The sequence below is a fragment of the Mixophyes fleayi genome, chromosome 1 (genome assembly GCF_038048845.1).
Source record: "Mixophyes fleayi isolate aMixFle1 chromosome 1, aMixFle1.hap1, whole genome shotgun sequence".
Classification (NCBI taxonomy): Eukaryota; Metazoa; Chordata; class Amphibia; order Anura; family Limnodynastidae; genus Mixophyes; species Mixophyes fleayi.
Genome location: NC_134402.1, coordinates 41,727,773 through 41,749,915, shown reverse-complemented (window position 1 = coordinate 41,749,915; position 22,143 = coordinate 41,727,773). Strand labels below are relative to the sequence as shown.

The window sequence follows — 22,143 nt, the reverse complement described above, 5'->3', positions numbered from 1 at the left end:
CACACTGGTTGCCATAACAAGGAGTGATACCTTTATTGGCTACCCAATTTTTTTTTAACATTAACACTTTAATTTCCACTGCAAGATGGCTTTTCACCTTCTAGCTGGAGTTTCTCCAAACACTAAATTATAAGTGTTAGAAATTCAACCACAAACAAAGGCATTATTTTATGCACACAAATAAAGGTATATATATATATATATATATATATATATTATTTTAAGATTTCCAAAGCTAAACTGTTTTAAAGAAAATAAGAAAATGGGGAAGAGACAATTTTCCAACCTTATCTCAGTATTTGAAACTTGCAAGTCTTGCCTAATAAGGAAGCTCTTAGCCTCTCTTGGCTCAATAAAACCGTGCTTCAGGATCACCAAGTTTGGTCAAGTTTGATCTATTATCAAAAGCGAACAAGGTATTATTATGTGACACCTCTGTGTCAGCTACAGACTGACCACATATAACCATGAGCTCACGCTGTACAAGCCGTCAGCCAGTGACATATGAAGTGTAACATGATCCGCCGCTGTGTCCTCCCCTGTCCATACACCCTTCCATTCTCAGAGGAGCAGCCTACTGCTCCTTTTATAGGTCGCCAAAGATTTCCGGTGGCCATCTTTGAAGTGGGCACAGACTAACCAATTTGCTTAAGAAATGAGCAGTTTTTAGCTCTCTACCTGTCGTACAATTACCAGTCCCAGCCTGCTATGCCAGTCTACGGCTGGCAGTGGAGACTGGGTACACTGCCAACAGAACAACAGCAAGATGCCTTATTGGTTTCAATCTGAGTCGCCCAGAGTAAAGATGGCGTCGCCTGCTTCCCCCACGCCTCAGTGACGACACTACAGTTTGACAGGCTGAGAAAGCTTGTTGCCCGAGGCGGAGGGAACAAGGCTGGAGCCACGGTGGAGGAGCGTTCATTGTTGACCATATATGGTCAAAGCCACAGGGAGACATCGCAGCTGCGAGCTTTAGCTTTGGCTTCCGGGTTTGAATTGCAGGGCGGCTGGGGAGAGAGAGAGCTGACAGTACCCACAGACTGTGCCGGGCTCTATACACAGGAAGATGCCTTACGAGATCAGTAAGTGTTCATAGCGCAGAGGCTGGGGGGGGGACACCACTGACACGTACAGGGGTTAGATGCAAAGGCCTGGCTGTCACTCATCTGGAGCGGGACACTTCCACACCCTGCCTCAATGGCCTCATTCATACGTGTATAGTCTCCCTGTATGGTCCACTGTATATTCCCAGCTGTATGCTGCACACCCTTGAGTGCAGCCAGTGCGGATACCTGATCTATGTGCTTTGCATGCATAAATGATTTTTTTTTTTTTCTTGCAGAATGACACAGGAACGATTTAACGCGTTATGTCTTTAAATAAATGGGCCATTGCATTACACTTCACTCTAAACCTACACAGAAAAACCTCGCCCTGGCTATCCACACCCGTTTGCTGCAGTGCTGCTCTTTGCTTGTTTGCACACACTAGATTACTTGTCATTTACTTTTTTCTTCCGCTCCCTCAGCCTGTTGCAGTTGTTTTTTTTTTTTTCCTCCCACACCATAGATTGCTGCTGTGATTGATCCTATTTCACATTGCTCTGCTTCCGATCAGGGTGATGTTCAGGATTTTAATTGAGGGATTTTATCATTGATATATAGTGTAAATGTAGGGTGTGTAAATTTAGAAGAGATTGTATGAAAAATGAAATGGGAATGCAAGAGAATGGAATTTGAATGTCTTTCAATGAAGGCAGTAAGAGAAGTGGCTGTATGGCATAGCAACATTTACACCCCCAGTGAGATAGATGTGTGTGTATGGATATGTGTATGTGTATGTGTGTGTATATATATATATATATAAGTGTTTGTGCAGTGTTATAAATGGCAATGTATCAGTTTTCTCTGTTAGTCTGGCCTAGAAAGGGGTTTCCAGACACCTGTAACCTGCCCTATGCAATGGTCTATGCTAATCACTGACCAGTGACTGTTACTTGATCAGGATGTTATTGAGACTGGGCAGATTCAGTTCGGTGTGAGGTTCACGTCCTGTCTCCGGATCATTCCACAGAGACCTATTTCCTTGATGTTTTTACTCAAATCTCTGGTCATTTTTCCTAGTGTCCCATAGCGATACAAGGAGAAAATGAGTGTCGATTTGTTACCGTATTGGCAGACAATGTGCGCAGCCCGCCTATCAAGGCAAGGTGCAGCCGCACCTCATGGCCAAATGAATCTACCCCAAAAATGTGTGTTCTGAGTGTGATTTATTTTTACAAATATTGGTCTATTCAGCGCAAGTAACTGCAATACTGTTAAAACCAGGTGACCAGTTATGAGGTGAAATGGGTCATGTTGGAAGGAATGTTACACCTCCACCTGTGTTATCGTGGTCTGTGCTTGACAGGAGTGTTCACAACTCCTCTTGTAGATGTACAGATGTAGATTTGTTTTGCAGCATAGGTGCACATTGTCAGGTATTTGATGTAAAATCACTCATCTGGTAAATAACTTGTATAATAGACTGGTGTGTGTGACTTATGTGGGCTTTTCCCTCTCTTTGCTTCAGAAAAAGTGTTTGCCTGCCTTCCTCAGATGGAAAGAGGAGTGGCTAAAGTCCTTGGAGGAGACCCAAAGGGCAACAACTTTCTGTACACCAATGGGAAATGTGTTATCATCCGGAATATCGAGGTACGCCGTCACTGGATCTGTATTTCACATGGTCACTCTCTAAACATAGTCTTATCTAAAGGTCTATTCTCTCTATGCCAAACGCAAATCCCAACTTTATGTGGAAGTGGAAATTTTAGTGTGACTCATATAGGATACAGAGCAGTTAACTATTCCAGAAACTAAACATTTCTGTACTTAATCACTGCCTAAACATAGCAATAAACATGCAGTATGTTTAAATATAAACCTTTTGCATGTGAAACAACTTAAGACTTCTCTCTCTCTCTCTCTATATATATCTATATATATCTATATATCTATATATATATATATATATATATATATATATATATATATATATATATATATATATATATATATATATATATATTTGTGTATTTCAGTCCGTTAAACAGAAGTACTATGTATTTTAATTTTACAACTCTAGTAAGTGACAGGTCCATTCTGAAAACATCATAGTTGATCTCTGATGAAAATCTAAGCAGAAGGCAAATTTGCATACTCCATGCAATAAGATCAGGGCTGTATGTATATTTGCTATATATTTACACACAAATTGACTTTGTTTAGTCCCTTTAACATGTAAATACTAGTTTGTGTATTGTTTTTTTTTATTCTTTTTATAAAGTATCCTTTTTGCAGAAGAGTGTAATGGGGGAAGTATTGCGTACATCCTACAAAATAAAGACAAATACAAATGTTCTTGAAACATTATTTCTCTTTTCAGAATGTTTTGTTCTATTTATTTTTAGTGTTATTAGATGAAATATGAACAATACATATTTGAACAGAATGTGGGATGTGTAGGGGATATGTTTATCTGTTGAAAAAGGCTAAAAAAAATCTGCAGGAAATCACCTTCACTAAAATCCATGAACAGAGACCAGTTAATAGTGATTATGTTTAGGAATGGAACAGGGACATGTATGAACTTGTGTTCCCATAAGTGCATGTCTCGCTCCAGCACGGAGTTTACACAGTATTGTCTGTTCTGTAGTGCTAGAGTCCTGCTTCATTTTACTGCCTATAGGTTGCATGTAATTAAGGTGAGTCAGAGCCACACCCAATGGTATCTAAGTTACATGGTTCATAAAATTAAAGGTTAGCTGTATAGCCACTGGATTAAAATACTGTTCTTTCTTATTTCTGTGATATAGCAAAAAAATGCAATATCTTAATTGATATGTAGTTTAATTTTCATGGAGAAACAGCATTTCCAATGTGTTACAAAATGTGAAAATTGATATGTCAGGAATCTGTATGAATTATATAACTGAGCATTATTCACCTAGAATATAATTTACCCTTTTCCCCATGGATCTCTTACCTGATGTTTGCTTCTAGTTTACATATTTTGTTTGGTACATTGTTAGAAATTGCTTGTTTTTGACAATATAGTCTTGTTTATTGGCACAGATCTGGAACATTGCTGGTATTGCAGACAATGGGTCTGATTCATTAAGGAAAGTAAAGCAAAAGTAGAAACTTTGTATCTTGGCAAAACCATGTTGCATTGGAGGGGGAGTAAATTTTAAAATGTGATGGCAGATTTATAGTTGGGATAGGGCATGTCCTAGATCAACTTTACATTTCAGTGTAAAAAATAAAGCTATCAAGTATTTTTGTGCTACATGAAAAAAAATCCGGTATTTAACTTATGTGCCAAATAATAAACTAATTTGCACCCCTTGCGTTATAACATGCTTTGTCCAGGAGAAAATATACTCCTTTTTGCTTTGCTCTCCTTAATGAATCAGGACCAATGAGTTTCCAATTCTTTATTTTGATATATCTGTTAAACATGTTATAGGCATCTGTACAGCTGGGCATCACATGGAAAGTGAATGTAATGTTCTGATCTTTTATGTTACATGATCATAAAGAGGAAGCATACATTTTGAAATTGGGAAATAATTATGAATGTTTTATGATTGGTAGTTTAGATTCAAAATATATTCAGATTTGTCAGTTATATATTCTTATGCCCAGCTCCGTGCATCACTCATCATCATTTATTTATATAGCGCCACTGAATCCGCAGCGCTGTACAGAGAACTCACTCACATCAGTCCCTGCCCCATTGGAGCTTACAGTGTAAATTCCCACACACACACACTAGGGTCAATTATTAAAATAGCAGCCAATTAACCTCACAGTATGTTTTTGGAGTGTGGGAGGAAACCGGAGCACCCGGAGGAAACCCACGCAAACACAGGGAGAACATACAAACTCCACACAGATAAGGCCATGGTCGGGAATTGAACTCATGACCCCAGTGCTGTGAGGCAGCAGTGCTAACCACTGAGCCACCGTGCTTCCCTACTCAATAGCTAACTTAGCTACGGTGTATATCGGTGATTGACAACCTGATACACTTCCAAGGCCGCAAGGACAATCTTTTATCTTTCAAAAGGTCCGCACCTTACTCTTAATCTCAGTAATAGATTAAAATGTTTGCTCAAAGAAAGAGATACCTATCTGTAATAACATATTAGCCTGGATTTTACACAAGTGTCGCAAAGCAGCAAAAAAAATTTGACAATGAACTAGGTAGAGGCTGCAGGTGAAGGATTTGTGGGCTGTCAGTTGCCCATTACTGTTCATTTTTATTAACTGCCGTTTGTGTTGATACATTAACCATACATAACGTCATGGTATATGATTCCCTTGTGATCTCATTGTAGAACCCAGCCATTGCAGATGTCTACACCGAGCATGCTCACCAAGTTGTTGTTGCCAAATATGCTCCCAGTGGGTTCTACATCGCATCTGGAGGTAGGTTATTATAACGTTGGATAATTACACTTTATGGCAGCAGATACATTGTTAAAGACTGTCAGTAACGCTGTTTATTTTCAGAGCGGTTACTTTGACTGCAGGCTTCCGTTTGAAATATTGTCAATGCACGTTTTGTTTTGACAGTGTGAAACCTTATAGTCCATATATGGCGCAGGTGATTTTAGATTTCGGTCGGATTACTATGCAGGTGTTCTATGAATGCCCACTGTGTGGGTAGGAGTCGGGAGCAAGCAAGGGAACACTAATTATGTTTTGCATTTTATCTTTTCAGCTTCTATTTAAAGTTGTACGCTATGAAAATATCCTTGTATAATAATGTATGCAAACTAATCCCTCCCCAACCAAATTATTGCAGAGTTCCATTTCATATACCATCATTAAAACTGAAGATTGGTTGGCTGTAATTATTTCTGTTGCTGTTCTTTTCCTATTGGAGCTACTGTTGTGCAATTAAATCTGAAATGACATTTGTAAAGATAATTCAGCTCCGTGAGGCTTCTTACAAATCTGTGCAATGTACACAAATGTGTTGCTCCCTATAGCAACGAGTGAGATTGTTACACAATGAAAGCAAAAATCTGCTTGCTATATTATGCACATGCTATTAACAAAGTGTAAATGTGATATATATATATATATATATATATTCTAATATATAAATGCTTAGTGGCGTCTGTGTGTGTGTGGGAAAAAAAAACAAACCAAGTTGCAGCGCCACCTGCTGGGCAGAGTTATACACTGACCTACTAAATTCTTAGTGTGTGTTGGGAAAAAAATTCAAAAAGGGCTGAAATTTGGTAGGGCTCAAACTCATTTTCGTGAGGTAATTTTACCTCATGAACACACATGTGTAGAGGCGTGCGTTAGTGTGTGTGTGTGTGGAAAAAACTATTTTCTCAGAAAGGGCTCATCCAATTGACTTGAAATTTGGTATACTGACATTATTTGACAAAAAAATTAGAATAGTCAAGTCAATTAACTTCCATCATCCCCCCTTCCCCCCGTGGGAGGGGTAGTAAAGGCTAAATTTACGAGTTATGGGGTCAAACTCATTTTCGTGAGGTAATTTTACCTCATGAACACACATTAAAAAGGGCGCTTGCGTCAGGAAGTAACGCTCTTCCCCTGAGGAGGCCTGGGCTAGGTCCAAATGCATGACAAGAACCTTTTTAAGACCTTAAGTATCTTGATTTGACTAGAATGCATGAGTATCATGCACGGGTTAACTTGTGTGTGTGTGTGTGTGTATATATATATATATATATATATATATATATATATATATATATATATATATATATATATATATATATATATATATATATATATATATATATATATGATAATTTTATAATATCACGTGATGTAATGATAAGTTTATCGGTTTGCCAGATATAACCGGGAAGGTAAGAATCTGGGACACCACGCAGAAGGAGCACCTTTTAAAGTATGAATACCAGCCGTTTGCAGGAAAGGTGAAAGACATAGCTTGGACAGAAGATAGCAAGAGAGTTGCAGTGGTCGGTGAAGGAAGGGGCACGTAAGTTGTTAAAATATTCATTCGAAAATATTGCTGATTTTGGTGAAAGCTGCGTTTTGTTTTCTTGAATTGTATAATGTCTTGTTCATCACATAGGGAAATATTCAAGCCACGTTTGTAAGAGTTGGCGTGTCTGTATGGTACTTCAGCACGCTTCGTTGCCTTAGTTTACATATTTCTCTGTACACTGATTCCTCATAACTAATGTTTTTTGAACACACACGTTACAGTCTGATATTTATGGAATTGTTAGAGTCCCCAATGGCAGTAACATTTAGCTTGCCAAAGTAATCAATTAATGTGATCAGATTAAGGGGGAATTCAGTGAGCCGCAAAGAGTCTTGTGACCATTCCGGAGACACTTTACTGTGTATATTTCTGCCCTTGTAACGATAAGTGTGCAGAACATCGCGGCTAATTAACTCTGCCCCTAAAGTGTGAAATTTTTACCCAAAAGGTTCAGATTGAAGGTGATTAATTGTATGTTTGTAATACATACGAACATTTCAATCTCGCAACTGTCTATACTGTGGGTGCACCGTGAATGCTCTGTCAGATCAAAGTTATAATGTGTGTGAAAAAAAATTATTTGTCTTTGCTGAACAGTCTGATTACAACTGGTTGGATTTGATGGCATGTAGTGTGTATCTAACCCTCCTCCTTAGTTAGAGCAACCGTTATGACATTGTTCTATTGCTAGTTTATAACTGTTTTTGAAAATCTGCAAATCGGCTCGATAGAGGCGACCCATGGAACAGGAATTCTGTACCAATGTTTAGAGCCCTGGGTGCTTTCTAAGGCAACTGAACATTTAAATGGTTAAATTCGTTAATACTGATTTATATCTTTTCTAAACCTTCAGTGTTTTCTGACAGGAAGCTGTAAAAATGACTGTTTTATAGGTTAGAGAAAATAACTGATAGGTGTAATATTCTGTCTTAACATATAAAAGGAAAAAATAAATGATTGATTGTTCTAAATGTTTGAGCCTGGTGCCAGACACTAAGTTCTTGTCTGGTTGTTGTTTGATGAGAACCTTTACGGCCTCGTCTATTCCTTCATATGTATAGATTCACTTAGCTCCTCTCTTGTTGCTTATCTAATGTTTTCTCAAGAAAATTTTGCCAGCTGGCATTGAGAAGTAGCCAGGTGGGGGCAGTGTAATACTTTGTGATAATATTGGAAAATGTTGGAGGATATTGCCCACATCTGCCAGGACTGGTGGTCTTACACACACTGCTGGCTGAATGCTCACACAGTGCCTGCTCTAATAGGAGAAACAATGGTTTATTCTATTATAATAGGACTCTGTTGGGCTCCAAGAGCCGGTGGAAAATAAAAACAGCCGGGTGGAGCACCTGGGAAAATAGGGGCTGGGGGGAGCACTGTTATCACCAGCCTGACATCAGTTCTTCCTTACCAACATGCCTTCCCACTTAACCACTTAAGCTGGGTACACACTACAGAAATTTAGACCAACTTTTAATGCCGAGCGATTTTACATGCGATCGATGGTCCGATCGCTCGGTCCATGGACTGCACACACACTAGCCTTGTTTAGGACGATAAAGGGAAGAGCGGACGTCCCTTTAGCGACTTTTTACAGCCATGTTGTCGTGAGCAATGACTGTAATTCCGTACTCACCGTTGATTGGTTGGAAGTTTATACACACTACACAGCGGAAACGAGATTGGAACAAAAATATTAAACGGTACGACCAACCAAATAAGGCGATAATCGTCCATTTGGGCAGACTTTCGACCATCGTGTCACTGCACACACTGACCCGACTTTTGAACGAGCGGTCGTATGTCGGCTGATTTAGCCGATTATTGGACGAAAACAGTGTAGTGTGTACCTAGCTTTAGTAGTTCCCATTTGTTCCAACGTAATTTGTATTTTTTTATTAATTTTTTATTATTGTTATGCTCTGGAATGATTAGAAGGTTTTTGTAAAAATTGCTGATGTTATCCTATTTTTCCTTTGCATAATTTAAATAAGTTAAACAGCAAAAAGAATTCTGTTATAAACTTACGCATCCATGTTGGTGAACATAGATCCCCAAAACATGAAGCAGACCCACAATGTTAGAATATCACGGGTAGCTCATTCATTCATGTTCTGCCAAAGATATTAGTCTGCACTGCTGCTTCCACTTTCTTCTGCCCAAATAAACTTGGGTCAGTTAAATGACTTGTCAATTGTTAATGTAAATTTCCAAGTTCATTTACAAAATGTTGGAGAGAACCTGTATCCCCTGAGTGCAATAGATGGTGTTGGCACTTATATAAGGCAATAATCATTCTTGACAACTTTCCATCCCCGTTTGAACTTTATTATATATGCTGTAAGCAAACAACTCCAACAAGGAGAGCTGCAGAAGATTCATTGTTCAAGATGCCCTAGGACAGGGTTAAACCTCCCCGTTCTGTCTAGTATTGTTTGTTATAAGTTAGAAGGGGGGGTAAGACCACAGAATCATACATGTATTGCTGCAATATTTGTCAAGCACTGATGGCTTTGTTGTGCTTTTAAGTATGGTTAAGAACACTCAATGGAAAATGAGTTGGATATTATAGACTGGATGGTGTGCTATCTAGTCATGTGTTGTGATTCAGTGCAGTCAGCTCATAAACATTGTATACATTGTTGGGTTAATGGATGAAAAAGCCCCCTTGGTGTATTTAGAGTGTTCCTATATAATGGAGATAAACTCTCATGCGGTTTACTAGCAAATAAATGCTACCAGATGAAAATGCTTCCAGTTGCACACCAAACTTTAAAAAGCTTACCTAGCACTAGAATGCCTACAAATTAAATTGAATTGTAGGCTGATTCTAAGCAACTTGCTACGTAAACGAATAGTTACTTTACATAGGAAAATAACTCTATGCCTTTTAGGCCTTGTACACACTGTCATTATGTTAAAGCATTCCTAAAGCCTGATAAACACACTTTTATACTGATTGATCAAAAAGCAAGGTAACCACACACACATAGTCTTTCTAAGGTGTGTTCGCTTTGTAATCAATAGCATTCATAAGCGTTTAACGCTGGGTGCGTAGTACAGTGGGAAGGTTAGCATTGTGACTTAGTATGAATGGGCTTTTCAGTACCGGTGTAATCGAGCCTTACCTTCATCATCATCATTTATTTATATAGTGCCAACATATTCCGTCGCGCTTTACAATTGGGGACAAACACAGTAAACTAATAAACTGGGTAAAACAGACAAAGAGGTGAGAAGGCCCTGCTCGCAAGCTTACAATCTATGGGACAATGGGAGTTTGATACATGAGGTTAAGTCTACATTTTGCATTTCGGCTCAGCCAGACTGCAACGGTAAAAGTGACTCATAAGCTAAATGATCCTGTTAAACAGCAATGTTGGTCAAGGGGTAGTTGTCTTGTGTGAAATTGTGTAACGGAGGGTAATGGGGTTGAAGGTGGTTGGGGAATATTATAAGCTTGTCTGCAGAGGTGGGTTTTCAGAGAGCGCTTGAAAGTTTGTAGACCAGAGGAGAGTCAAGTTTTATAGTATGTTTTAGTATACACACCTGTCTATAAAACATGAATTGATGGTCAAATAGCAGTTAATTTGAATTACTTAGAAAGCATTTTGCATAATACAGGCCTGGAGTCCATGGGTGCAGGCAAATCGATAGTACACAAAACTTGCGGTGGCATTAGTGTGTCTGTATCCGGATTAACAGGCTTATTGGGGAGATATTCCTATCCTTGTTTTACTGAGTTTGACCACCATAAGTAAGAATGGGGTGTGCTTTATGGAATGGGAGAATTTCAGGTCACAGGTTTTGCATCTACAGAGTTCCGAGCTCTGGCTGAGGTTTGAGAGACTGAACTTTATGAATCTGATCCTCCAGGGCTTTATCTCAGAGACAACTCTGCACAATTCTGCTAAATGGGTTTTTATTTGTAATAGTAACGAACACATTAAGTATGTCCTTTTCCATAGTGATCTGAGTATTCTTGTGAGAATAATAGTTTGTGAATGGCCGCATTCATGTTAAGTACTGTTTGCTTTTCATGTATTGTAGAGTATCACCATTGTGTATTATGATATGTATAGGTTATAATTGTGTTTCATAGATGACCTTAAACGAATCACTACCTAGTGAGAGTACTAAGAGCAGATTCCTTGTAAGAGTGGATTATAAAGTTTTAATCAACACATCTAGAAATTATGATAATAGTGAATAAGGTTTTCAGCATCTGTAATTTATTAGCAACCTCATCTAGAATTACATTGAAATTTCAAGTAAAATTTTTAAAGTCTAATCCTCATTTGTAATTGTGTTTTTCATTATTCTGGACCCACATAGATATTATTTCTGTCGATTTTGGCCAATCTGGGCTGGTGTTGACATATGTCATTGGCTCCACTTGTCTGTTGTACAAAACGAATACAACAAAAGTCATGGTACACACAAAGGTGGCTTACTGTGTCTTTACCTGTAAGCTCCGCATTCCATGCGTGTGTTATTGGTAACTGTGTATGGGCTGCAGTCCTGGGATATGTCTTACTGGTCACTGGCAAAACAAATAACACAACTATAGTGCTTTTATTAAAGGGAAGTTGCTCATAGACGGCTCATGCCATTTCAGCCTCCGTTTACATAAATAAGGAACCAGATAGCCACAGTATCTACATGATTACTGCTGTCTTTAAGAAAGACTTTCTATATATATCTCTGAAAGTACATATATCCTTAATCCATAAAATGGGGAACCTGTTTTGAGAAAGATATTCCTCCCCCTAATTGAACCATTCCGGTCAGGATCTAATCTCTCACCTGCTGTCCTATGTTATGTTTACTTTTCCAGGCATTAAAGCCTGGAAACATATGAAAACACACAACCTGCCAACAAAAACTGTTAATTGAGTTGTCTGGACAATTGACATCTGTTCAATGAGGCCTGAACATTTGTCAATGCAGCAGAATTGGGCATAACGTATAGCTGCACGCGTTTGATAAGGATCGGAAATTCATTTTGGGTATAGGTCTGTAGTCTAAAATTGATCAAATTGCCCATCCAGATCTCTGTATGTATGGGGTAGCTTTATGTTGACTGATCCTCTACATCTCCACACTCCACTAATGGCTGGCCCCAAGAAATCTACACTAGTTACACAGCACTGTATCTACAGATTGACATATTTCAGACATTAGGGGGTAAATGTTAGGGATGAGCGCACTCGGATTTATGAAATCCGAGCCCACCCGAACGTTGCGGATCCGAGTCGGATCCGAGACAGATCCGGGTATTGGCGCCAAATTCAAATCTGAAACTGAGGCTCTGACTCATAATCCCGTTGTCGGATCTCGCGATACTCGGATCCTATAAATTCCCCGCTAGTCGCCGCCATCTTCACTCGGGCATTGATCAGGGTAGAGGGAGGGTGTGTTAGGTGGTCCTCTGTCCTGGTAGATCTCGTGCTGTGCTGTTTAGTTCTGTGCTGTGCTGTGCTGTGCTGTGCTGTGTTCTGCAGTATCAGTCCAGTGGTGCTGTGTGCTGTGCTCTGTCCTTCTGAGGTCAGTGGTGCTGCTGGGTCCTGTGCTGTGTCCTGTTCAGTCCAGTGGTGCTGTGTCCTGTGCTCTGTGCTTCTAAGGGCATAGTTATTTCCCCAATATTCCCCTGTGTTTAAAAAAATAAAAAAAAGTTTTTTAAAAAAATACCAAAAACTACTTTAATTTTTTTTTAATTACCACAAAATTTGCACAACCAATCCTGCAGTATAAGCCCATTGGTACTGCAATATTACAAAGTTTACACATTCTGCAGTATCAGTCCAGTGGTGCGGTGTCCTGTGCTCTGTCCTGCTGAGTTCCGTAGTGCTGCTGGGTCCTGTGCCGTGTCCTGTTCAGTCCAGTGGTGCTGTGTCCTGTGCTCTGTGCTTCTAAGGGCATAGTTATTTCCCCATTATTCCCAAGTTTTTAAAAAATAAAAAAAAAGTAAAAAAAAATAAAAAATTTAAAAAACAAAAAAAATATATAATAATTATAACCAAATTTGCAAAACCAATCCAGCAGTATAAGTCCATTGGTACTGCAATATTACCAAGTTCACACATTCTGCAGTATCTTGTGCTACATATAATGGAGACCAAAAATTTGGAGGATAAAGTAGGGAAAGATCAAGACCCACTTCCTCCTAATGCTGAAGCTGCTGCCACTAGTCATGACATAGACGATGAAATGCCATCAACGTCGTCTTCCAAGCCCGATGCCCAATCTCGTAGTACCGGGCATGTAAAATCCAAAAAGCCCAAGTTAAGAAAAAGTAGCAAAAAGAGAAACTTAAAATCATCTGAGGAGAAACGTAAAGTTGCCAATATGCCATTTACGACACGGAGTGGCAAGGAACGGCTTAGGCCCTGGCCCGTGTTCATGACTAGTGGTTCAGCTTCACCCACGGATCTTAGCCCTCCTCCTCCTCCCCCCCCCTACAAAAAATTGAAGAGAGTTATGCTGTCAGCAACAAAACAGCAAACAACTCTCCCTTCTAAAGAGAAATTATCACAAATCCACAAGGCGAGTCCAAGGATGTTGGTGGTTGTCAAGCCTGACCTTCCCATCACTGTATGGGAAGAGGTGGCTCGGGAGGAGGCTATTGATGATGTAGCTGGCGCTGTGGAGGAACTTGATGATGAGGATGGTGATGTGGTTATTGTAAATGAGGCACCAGGGGGGGAAACAGCTGATGTCCATGGGATGAAAAAGCCCATCGTCATGCCTGGTCAGAAGACCAAAAAATGCACCTCTTCGGTCTGGAGTTATTTTTATCCAAATCCAGACAACCAATGTATGGCCATATGTAGCTTATGTAAAGCTCAAATAAGCAGGGGTAAGGATCTTGCCCACCTAGGAACATCCTCCCTTATACGTCACCTGAATAACCTTCATAGTTCAGTGGTTAGTTCAGGAACTGGGGCTAGGACCCTCATCGGTACAGGGACACCTAAATCCCGTGGTCCAGTTGGATACACACCAGCAACACCCTCCTCGTCAACTTCCTCCACAATCTCCATCAGATTCAGTCCTGCAGCCCAAGTCAGCAGCCAGACTGAGTCCTCCTCAATACGGGATTCATCCGAGGAATCCTGCAGCGGTACGCCTACTACTGCCACTGCTGCTGTTGCTGCTGTTAGTCGGTCATCTTCCCAGAGGGGAAGTCGTAAGACCGCTAAGTCTTTCACAAAACAATTGACCGTCCAACAGTCGTTTGCCATGACCACAAAATACGATAGTAGTCACCCTATTGCAAAGCGTATAACTGCGGCTGTAACTGCAATGTTGGTGTTAGACGTGCGCCCGGTGTCCGCCATCAGTGGAGTGGGATTTAGAGGGTTGATGGAGGTATTGTGGCCCCGGCACCAAATTTACTACCGGGGCCACTCCACTGTGCAGTCCATATTTAGGTGTATCAGATATTAAACAACGGTGACAGTTGATGCCCAATTATTTAATTATATTGTGGCCTCGGTACCAAATTGTGTACCGGGGCCACCACACTACGCAGTCCATACCCTTTTTTGGTGGAATTCTGACACGTGGAGGGTTTTTTAATTATATTGTGGCCTCGGTACCAAATTGTGTACCGGGGCCACCACACTACGCAGTCAAGATAGATAGATGCGTATCATAGATAAAGTACATTCAGTGGTGTGGGGCAAATTGAAAAATATTCAAAATGCACTGACATTATCAAAAACAAGAGGTTGTCACACGCTAAAACTCCAACATGTATATGATGGAGAGGATGGAGGAGCAGCCGTATGTGTAGTGTAATGCAGACCTGTTGAAGGTTTTTTATATATTTTATTGTGGTGCCCAGTGCCCACTCCTCTAGGCAGTCCAGGTACATTTATTGGTGCGAATCATAAAAGTTCAGGGTTTTTAATATATTGTGGTGACCCACTCCTCTACGCAGTCCAGGTACATTTATTGGTGCGAATCATAAAAGTTCAGGGTTTTTAATATATTGTGGTGACCCACTCCTCTACGCAGTCCAGGTACATTTATTGGTGCGATTCATAAAAGTTCAGGGTTTTTAATATATATTGTGGTGACCCACTCCTCTACGCAGTCCAGGTACATTTATTGGTGCGATTCATAAAAGTTCAGGGTTTTTAATATATTGTGGTGACCCACTCCTCTACGCAGTCCAGGTACATTTATTGGTGCGATTCATAAAAGTTCAGGGTTTTTAATATATTTTGGTGACCCACTCCTCTACGCAGTCCAGGTACATTTATTGGTGCGAATCAAACAAGTTGATGGTTTTCTTATTATATATATTGTGGTGACCCACTCCTCTACGCAGTCCAGGTACATTTATTGGTGCGATTCATAAAAGTTCAGGGTTTTTAATATATATTGTGGTGACCCACTCCTCTACGCAGTCCAGGTACATTTATTGGTGCGATTCATAAAAGTTCAGGGTTTTTAATATATATTGTGGTGACCCACTCCTCTACGCAGTCCAGGTACATTTATTGGTGCGAATCATAAAAGTTCAGGGTTTTTAATATATATTGTGGTGACCCACTCCTCTACGCAGTCCAGGTACATTTATTGGTGCGATTCATAAAAGTTCAGGGTTTTTAATATATATTGTGGTGACCCACTCCTCTACGCAGTCCAGAAAGATACCTTGTTGCAACGTTTTGGACTAATAACTATATTGTGAGGTGTTCAGAATACACTGTAAATTAGTGGAAATGCTTGTTATTGAATGTTATTGAGGTTAATAATAGCCTAGGAGTGAAAATAAGCCCAAAAACTTGATTTTTAAACTTTATGTTTTTTTCAAAAAAAATCCGAATCCAAAACCTTAAATCCGAACCGAGACCTTTCGTCAAGTGTTTTGCGAGACAAATCCGAACCCCAAAAATAACGAAAATCCGGATCCAAAACACAAAACACGAGACCTCAAAAGTCGCCGGTGCACATCCCTAGTAAATGTATCATACCCCGGTTTTTTCAACTCGCCGGGAATCGGCTAGTTGACAGCTAAAATTTAAAGCGGTGCTGCCTTTACAAGCCAGCGCTGCTTTAAATTTTAGCTGTCAATTCGCCGATTCCCGGCGAGTTGAAAAAACCGGGGTATGATACATTTACCCCTAGGGGTTTTTATACCAAGAGTGGGCTTAATTTCACTTACCCATGACATCAGATCAGACCCTTGCTTTCATTTCACTATCTTGCACTAAACCGATACAAGCTGATTGCAATGTTAACTGAGCCTTATTATGATCTATTTGAGAGCCGTTTATGCTGCACACGTGTCTAGGGCCCTCTACGTGTGTCTTTGACTGTTATATAAGTTGTTTCTTTGCTTTCTGTACAATACTCATTTGCACAAGGAGGCGTAGAAACACAGGAGTATAGCTGTGAAGAGTTTGGTTACCATGAAGATGCTGGAATGTAAATGAAAATCCTAGAAATGTAATTATAGACTCCTGCGAACGTTGGTGGTATATTGTTATAAAACTCACTTCTTTATTGAATCTAATTCACTGTGTACATGTACAATATATTGTTTGTGCAGCCTTAGCCTTATAATAACTACTAGATATGAGTAATCATAGAAAATTATATATACAGCCATATGCTACACTATACATGAGGTCGATGCTTGTATACTGCCTTTATATAACCAATACAATGCCATACTTCACTTTTCAATGCAAATTCCCTTTAAGAATATTCAGAGGAGTAATTTTATTCCACAGACACATATACAGTGCCACTAGTGACTGACTATATACATTGTTTTAGAAATACTTTTATTAGTGTGTTTGACTAGGGTCAGATCACCTTTCTATCTTCATCACTTGCTCATTCCCAGTGGTGAAGCAGATCTGTAGTCCGTCCGATGTGGTGAAGCAGATCTGTAGTCTGTCCCATCAGAAGAGTGATCACATAAGCAGAGTTTTATAGAGAGAAGTGATCTTGTAGGAGGCGGTGACCTGTCCACTCGTGTGATTGGTTAGTGAGGGCAAGGTTCCATGTGACAGACGCATTGTCATGTTTGGAAGTTGAGGCCAACAGGAAGTCACAGACTGAGACATACACTTGTAATCCCTATATGGGATTGCAGTCTTAAGGTGTCCATACATGCTATAATATTGATCGGCAATTAGACCTAATGGACTGCAAATCGCAACATGTTTAGGTCCAACATCCCCATCAGATCTCATTTTGGATGGCTGTAAATTTGAGCTCAATAACCATAGATGTGGTTATGGCCCAAACAGACTAAAGTACACACTTATGAAATGTCTCTAACAATTTCAACAATCCTCATTTATTTAAATAGCGCCAATATATTCCGTAGCGCTTTACAATTGGGGACAAACACAGCAAACTAATAAACAAACTGGGTAAAACAAAGAGGTGAGAAGGCCCTGCTCGCAAGCTTACAATCAACAATGATTGATAGTCCCGATGAGCATGCCGATTCATGTGCACACCTACACAATTTACATTTAGATCTGTGCTCTTCCTCTCTCATAACCATCTGCTGAAAAGATCCTGACTGTACACTCTACAGATATCTGCCTACGCTACTGTAATATGTAAGCAGGGACTATTGACAGAAGTATTGGACATATGGTCGTGAGTGCGTACACACTTCCACATTTGCCCGACAACGTTCCATCTTTGATCATGATTTTTTAGGAAGTTTCTAAAACCAAACCAACAGATGCTATGTGTTTTGGTACGGTAAAGCAAGATCGTGGGAGCGTACACACTCTTGCAATATCTGACCAAACGGCCGTGAATCGTGTGATCTGCACGATAATTGCATAGGTTTGTACCAGCTTTAATGTGCCTCATCTGTTTTGCTTAATAGCGGAAATATTCCGTTTTGGCCACAGACGTCTATCGCTAAATGTGACAGAAGTTGGGCTGAGCAGGTGGATTGGCGCATTTTGTGATGAGCGGCTGAGGCGGTTAGATTGTGTTGTCAAACGCACCGTTTATATGTAACCCAATTCATAATCCAACTTTTAACTTTTTATCTGCACTGGCCCTCCCGTGCTGATGGCATATTATTTAAAGTAGAGGGTGATACATATTTTATTTTCTTTAGAATGACCTAAAACTACAGATTCTGTTTTTTAATTTATTTTAGATGAGTGAAAAAGGTGACTTTGTTTCGTAACAATGTTTTATATTGACTTGAGGTTTACAGTGCCCATAAGGCACGTTTTACCATATACTATTTACTATACATTTAACTTTCTCATTTAGGTATGGCGCAGTTTTTCTTTGGGACACCGGCTCATCTGTTGGTGAAATTACAGGGCACAGTAAATTGATCAACAGCGTGGACATCAAGCAGACACGGCCCTATCGTCTGGCCACGTGCAGCGATGACAACTGCTCTACTTTCTTCGAGGGACCACCTTTCAAATTCAAGTTTACAATTAGTGTGAGTGCTGTGTTCACTTCTCAGAATCCACAGAACTTCCCACTCTTCTCATTCCCCTCTACCCTGCCCTCCTTTAAACCTGGATTCTTTCTTGTGCTGATTTTGCTAACTCAAATATAATATACTGAGCACAGGAAAAAATGCCTTAGTTTTATTTATTTAAACCACATGAGATGTGGAAATCCAGAGTTAAGCAAATTCTAGCAAATGGTTGGGAAGTCTGTTGGCTTGAAGCTTGCACATTTTTAATGTTGAGCTCATTTAATTCTGATTTTTTTTTTTTCATTTTTAATGGTTTTGAAGAGGTGTAGTTATTTTCCAGCCCTGAGTGAATGCATAATCTCAGTGCTGCTGGCAACTGGTGCATTCCAAAAACAATGTATGGGTCTGTAGGGACTCTCGGCAGATCTCTGTTGCCATGGCTACTGCATTTGATGTTTAATTCTTAAAATGTATTTTTTTTTGGGGGGGGGGGAGAGCAGGCATGTAATCCAAGTGATATGCTGGGCTGCCCCTGCATGTGCAAGCGGACAGTCCCTGGGATAATGAGGTGCACACTCCAGTCTTGCAAACCTCTGGTTTTCGTGTTTTTCAGTCGTAAACAGTCAACATTTCAGTCTCTAACAAACACTTTATTTTTGCTTTAATTATGGAGAATAGTAAAACACTCATGTCATATAGCTTTACTACCAGTTTGAGGTCTTCCCGCATGAAATAGAACAAGATGCGATCTGAAAAATCGAACACTATAAAAATGCCAGTGGGTATGGTGAAAATGGTAACAGTAGATTCTAGTTTCAGACCCATTTGCGTGTGCGGTATTGGCATTAGAAACGTGTGGAATTGACGCCAATGGGCTTAACTTGCATTGTCTATTTGTCTTTTATATATCTAAGCAAATAGTAGCTTGAAAAGAGAGGGCACAGCTGGTATGGTCTTATGGTCACTTCCTTTATGCCTCCAGTTTATCTCTGCGATAGTATCTCGTTCATTTGCCTAAAGCTCCTTAATGCTTTCACTATGTGTGGTTTTTTTCCCATTGTATTTTATACTGTTTTATTGCTATTATTTTGTATCTAAGAGCAACGCTAATTGCAGTTGTGTAGTTGAGCTGACTTTAGACTACAGCGCTTCATATTACTGGGGCTGGTTTATTCTAAAAGTGTTGGCTTCCTGCTGTAGTGAACCTACTTGGTAGAAACGATTGCTAATTGCCAAGTCTGTCTCATTAGAAAGAATAATCGTTGTATTATAGCTGTCACTTTCACCAAGCACCTGCTAAGTGTAATGTAAAAGCTCGTACTTTGTCCTCACTTTTAACAGAGAGAAGCTGTTCTCCGAGACTCCTTGCAGTGTAATGTCCCATTTGTCCTTGGCACTGAAGGGGTGGATAGACACTCCCATAGATCTCCATTATATTATATTGAGTATTATGCTTGTGAACACCACAGTTAATGCTTAAATAGGTATAAAGCCAAACTTTGTAAAACCCCAAAAAAGTGTAGAGCCCCAAGAGTGTGTTTGCAAATGTAACTGCAATTTATTTTCTAGTGTGTTCTTAACAATAAAAGTATACAATTTATTGCCGTTCAGTTGCATTTTCTGTAGTGTGTGTAAGGTATTGGGATTCTAGATGAACTTTGTACCTGTTAACTGTCGATTTTGTTTACATTTTAATTACATTGTTGCAAAGTTTGAAAACCCTCCCCACCAATGGCTGATGTTTTGTCTGCTAAAGACACACAGTATGTCAATTGGCGGTGCACACATTGAAGTGACAGAGCAGAAGTCTAATGAGGTCTGGCCCTGTCACTCTTAATTTAAATATATTTTATAGTCCAGCTTACAACATTGAGGCCTTTTGTTCCCTTGTCTTCAAGTGCACAACTCCAGCCTCTAGTGATTCCAGGCTCGTTCACACCTATCCGCTGTCCTTGCTCTCTTCCCACGTTATTAACTACATGAAAAGCACGTTAAAAATTTGGACAAACAATAGTCAATTGTGCCCTTCCCACTAATTTTTAATGTTGCGTTAAAAATTCTAGAACACAACACACCCTACTTACTAATGTGCACTGCAAATACAATAGACTGTGCTGGTAACAGTAAAACACATTAAAAGCACTTGGAAAATGCATCTTAAGTCTTCCTGGATAAAATAAATAAATATCCCCTGCTCTGTAGGAGCGCTGTCCATCGCTAACTCCATGCATATGACCATTATTGGGTGCCAGAGGTGTCTCTTGTTTTTGTTTTGTTTTTTGTTTGTTTGTCTTTTTTGTTTTTTTAATATAGTGCAAAGCACCTCTATGTTCTGTAACCTGTATCAACTAGTTGGGTATCTGCTTTCTGCAGCTAGTCAGACTAATGATGATATGTGATCGTTGCGATGGGTTATATCTTATGTGTTTGTCTTCTGTGTGCACTGTTTTGTTAATATTTTTCCAATACACAAAAGATTTTATTTATCGTTAGTGGGTTTATTGACTGTTTAATGACCAGCGTTAGTATCAGTACTTAGTGTACACTTGATTCACTTTCCCTGTAATCTCCCTGTGACAAAGTGATGCAAACAATACTGAAAGCAGAGCAGGCGTCCTGTGTCAATTAATTATTAGTTTTCCACTTGAAGCTCCGTCTCGCCTTATACTCTGACAGCGATTATATGGGACACACGGTGTGGTTGTGTCCTAGAAATCAGGTTAATGGCAGATGCTGTAATTCTCAGGTTGTTTCATTCCCTTTAATGCTTGTTTTCCCAGCCCTCATTTTAGATGCAATTCTTCTGAGTGATGTCCACCCAAGTAGTACAAAGTTTGTCTAGGAGATACTGAATTATATTTGTTTCATTCTGCAGTTTCAAAACATTAAGGGGGTATATTTACTAAACTGCGGGTTTGAAAAAGTGGAGATGTTGCCTATAGCAACCAATCAGATTCTAGCTGTCATTTTGTAGAATGCACTAATTAAATGAAAGCGAGAACCTGATTGGTTGCTATAGGCAACATCTCCACTTTTCCAAACCCGCAGTTTAGTAAATCTAGTCCTAGGTGTTTTGTCGGAAATAGTTCTAGTTGAGTGATGGGTACAAGTGGCCCTCCGAACCTTCACCTGCGGCCCCAGCTCTTTCCTGCTTCGTCCGATTTGTTATAGCTTGTAGCATATAGCTAGTGCTGATATTTTATTACAGATGGGTGTCTCTTCCTTTTGATTTAAATGTATTGTTTTACCTTGTTAGATTAAGGATAATGAGCGATCCTTTTGCGACTTAGAGGGCCAACCCGTGCTGTCCATGAAATGTATCCGGTTGCCCATCGCGGCTCTAGCTGTTGTAAAGCACTTATTACTGTGTAACTTATAAACATGTTGTAGAATTAATGTTTATTTTCCATTGCAGGGGCACAGCCGGTTTGCAAATTGTGTGCGATTTTCACCCGATGGCAACAGATTTGCAACAGCGGGTGCAGATGGCCAGGTACGTTATGGGGAAGGGGTGGGAATCTTGCAGCAGTTCCTTCAGCAGTATTTCACGATTATCTAGAAAACAAACAAAGGTCCCAGTCTTTATACCACGGGATACTGCTGTCAAATTAGATGGTAAGCTCCTTGGTGCAGAAAGCTAAGTCCTGTTGTATTTTGATGAT

General features: G+C 39.8%; 1 protein-coding gene across 1 annotated transcript in view; it reads left to right on the top strand.

Moving 5' to 3' along the window:
• Positions 1–858: 858 nt before the first annotated feature.
• The window catches only part of WDR1 (WD repeat domain 1), a 38,880-nt gene continuing 17,595 nt past the window's right edge, over positions 859–22,143 (top strand). Inside the window, exons 1-6 of the mRNA XM_075194665.1 lie at positions 859–1,082; positions 2,572–2,693; positions 5,381–5,471; positions 6,888–7,035; positions 18,319–18,499; positions 21,897–21,974. Of these exons, the coding sequence (XP_075050766.1) occupies positions 1,067–1,082; positions 2,572–2,693; positions 5,381–5,471; positions 6,888–7,035; positions 18,319–18,499; positions 21,897–21,974 (636 nt within the window). The 5' untranslated portion in view covers positions 859–1,066. The remainder of the gene's footprint in view (positions 1,083–2,571; positions 2,694–5,380; positions 5,472–6,887; positions 7,036–18,318; positions 18,500–21,896; positions 21,975–22,143) is intronic.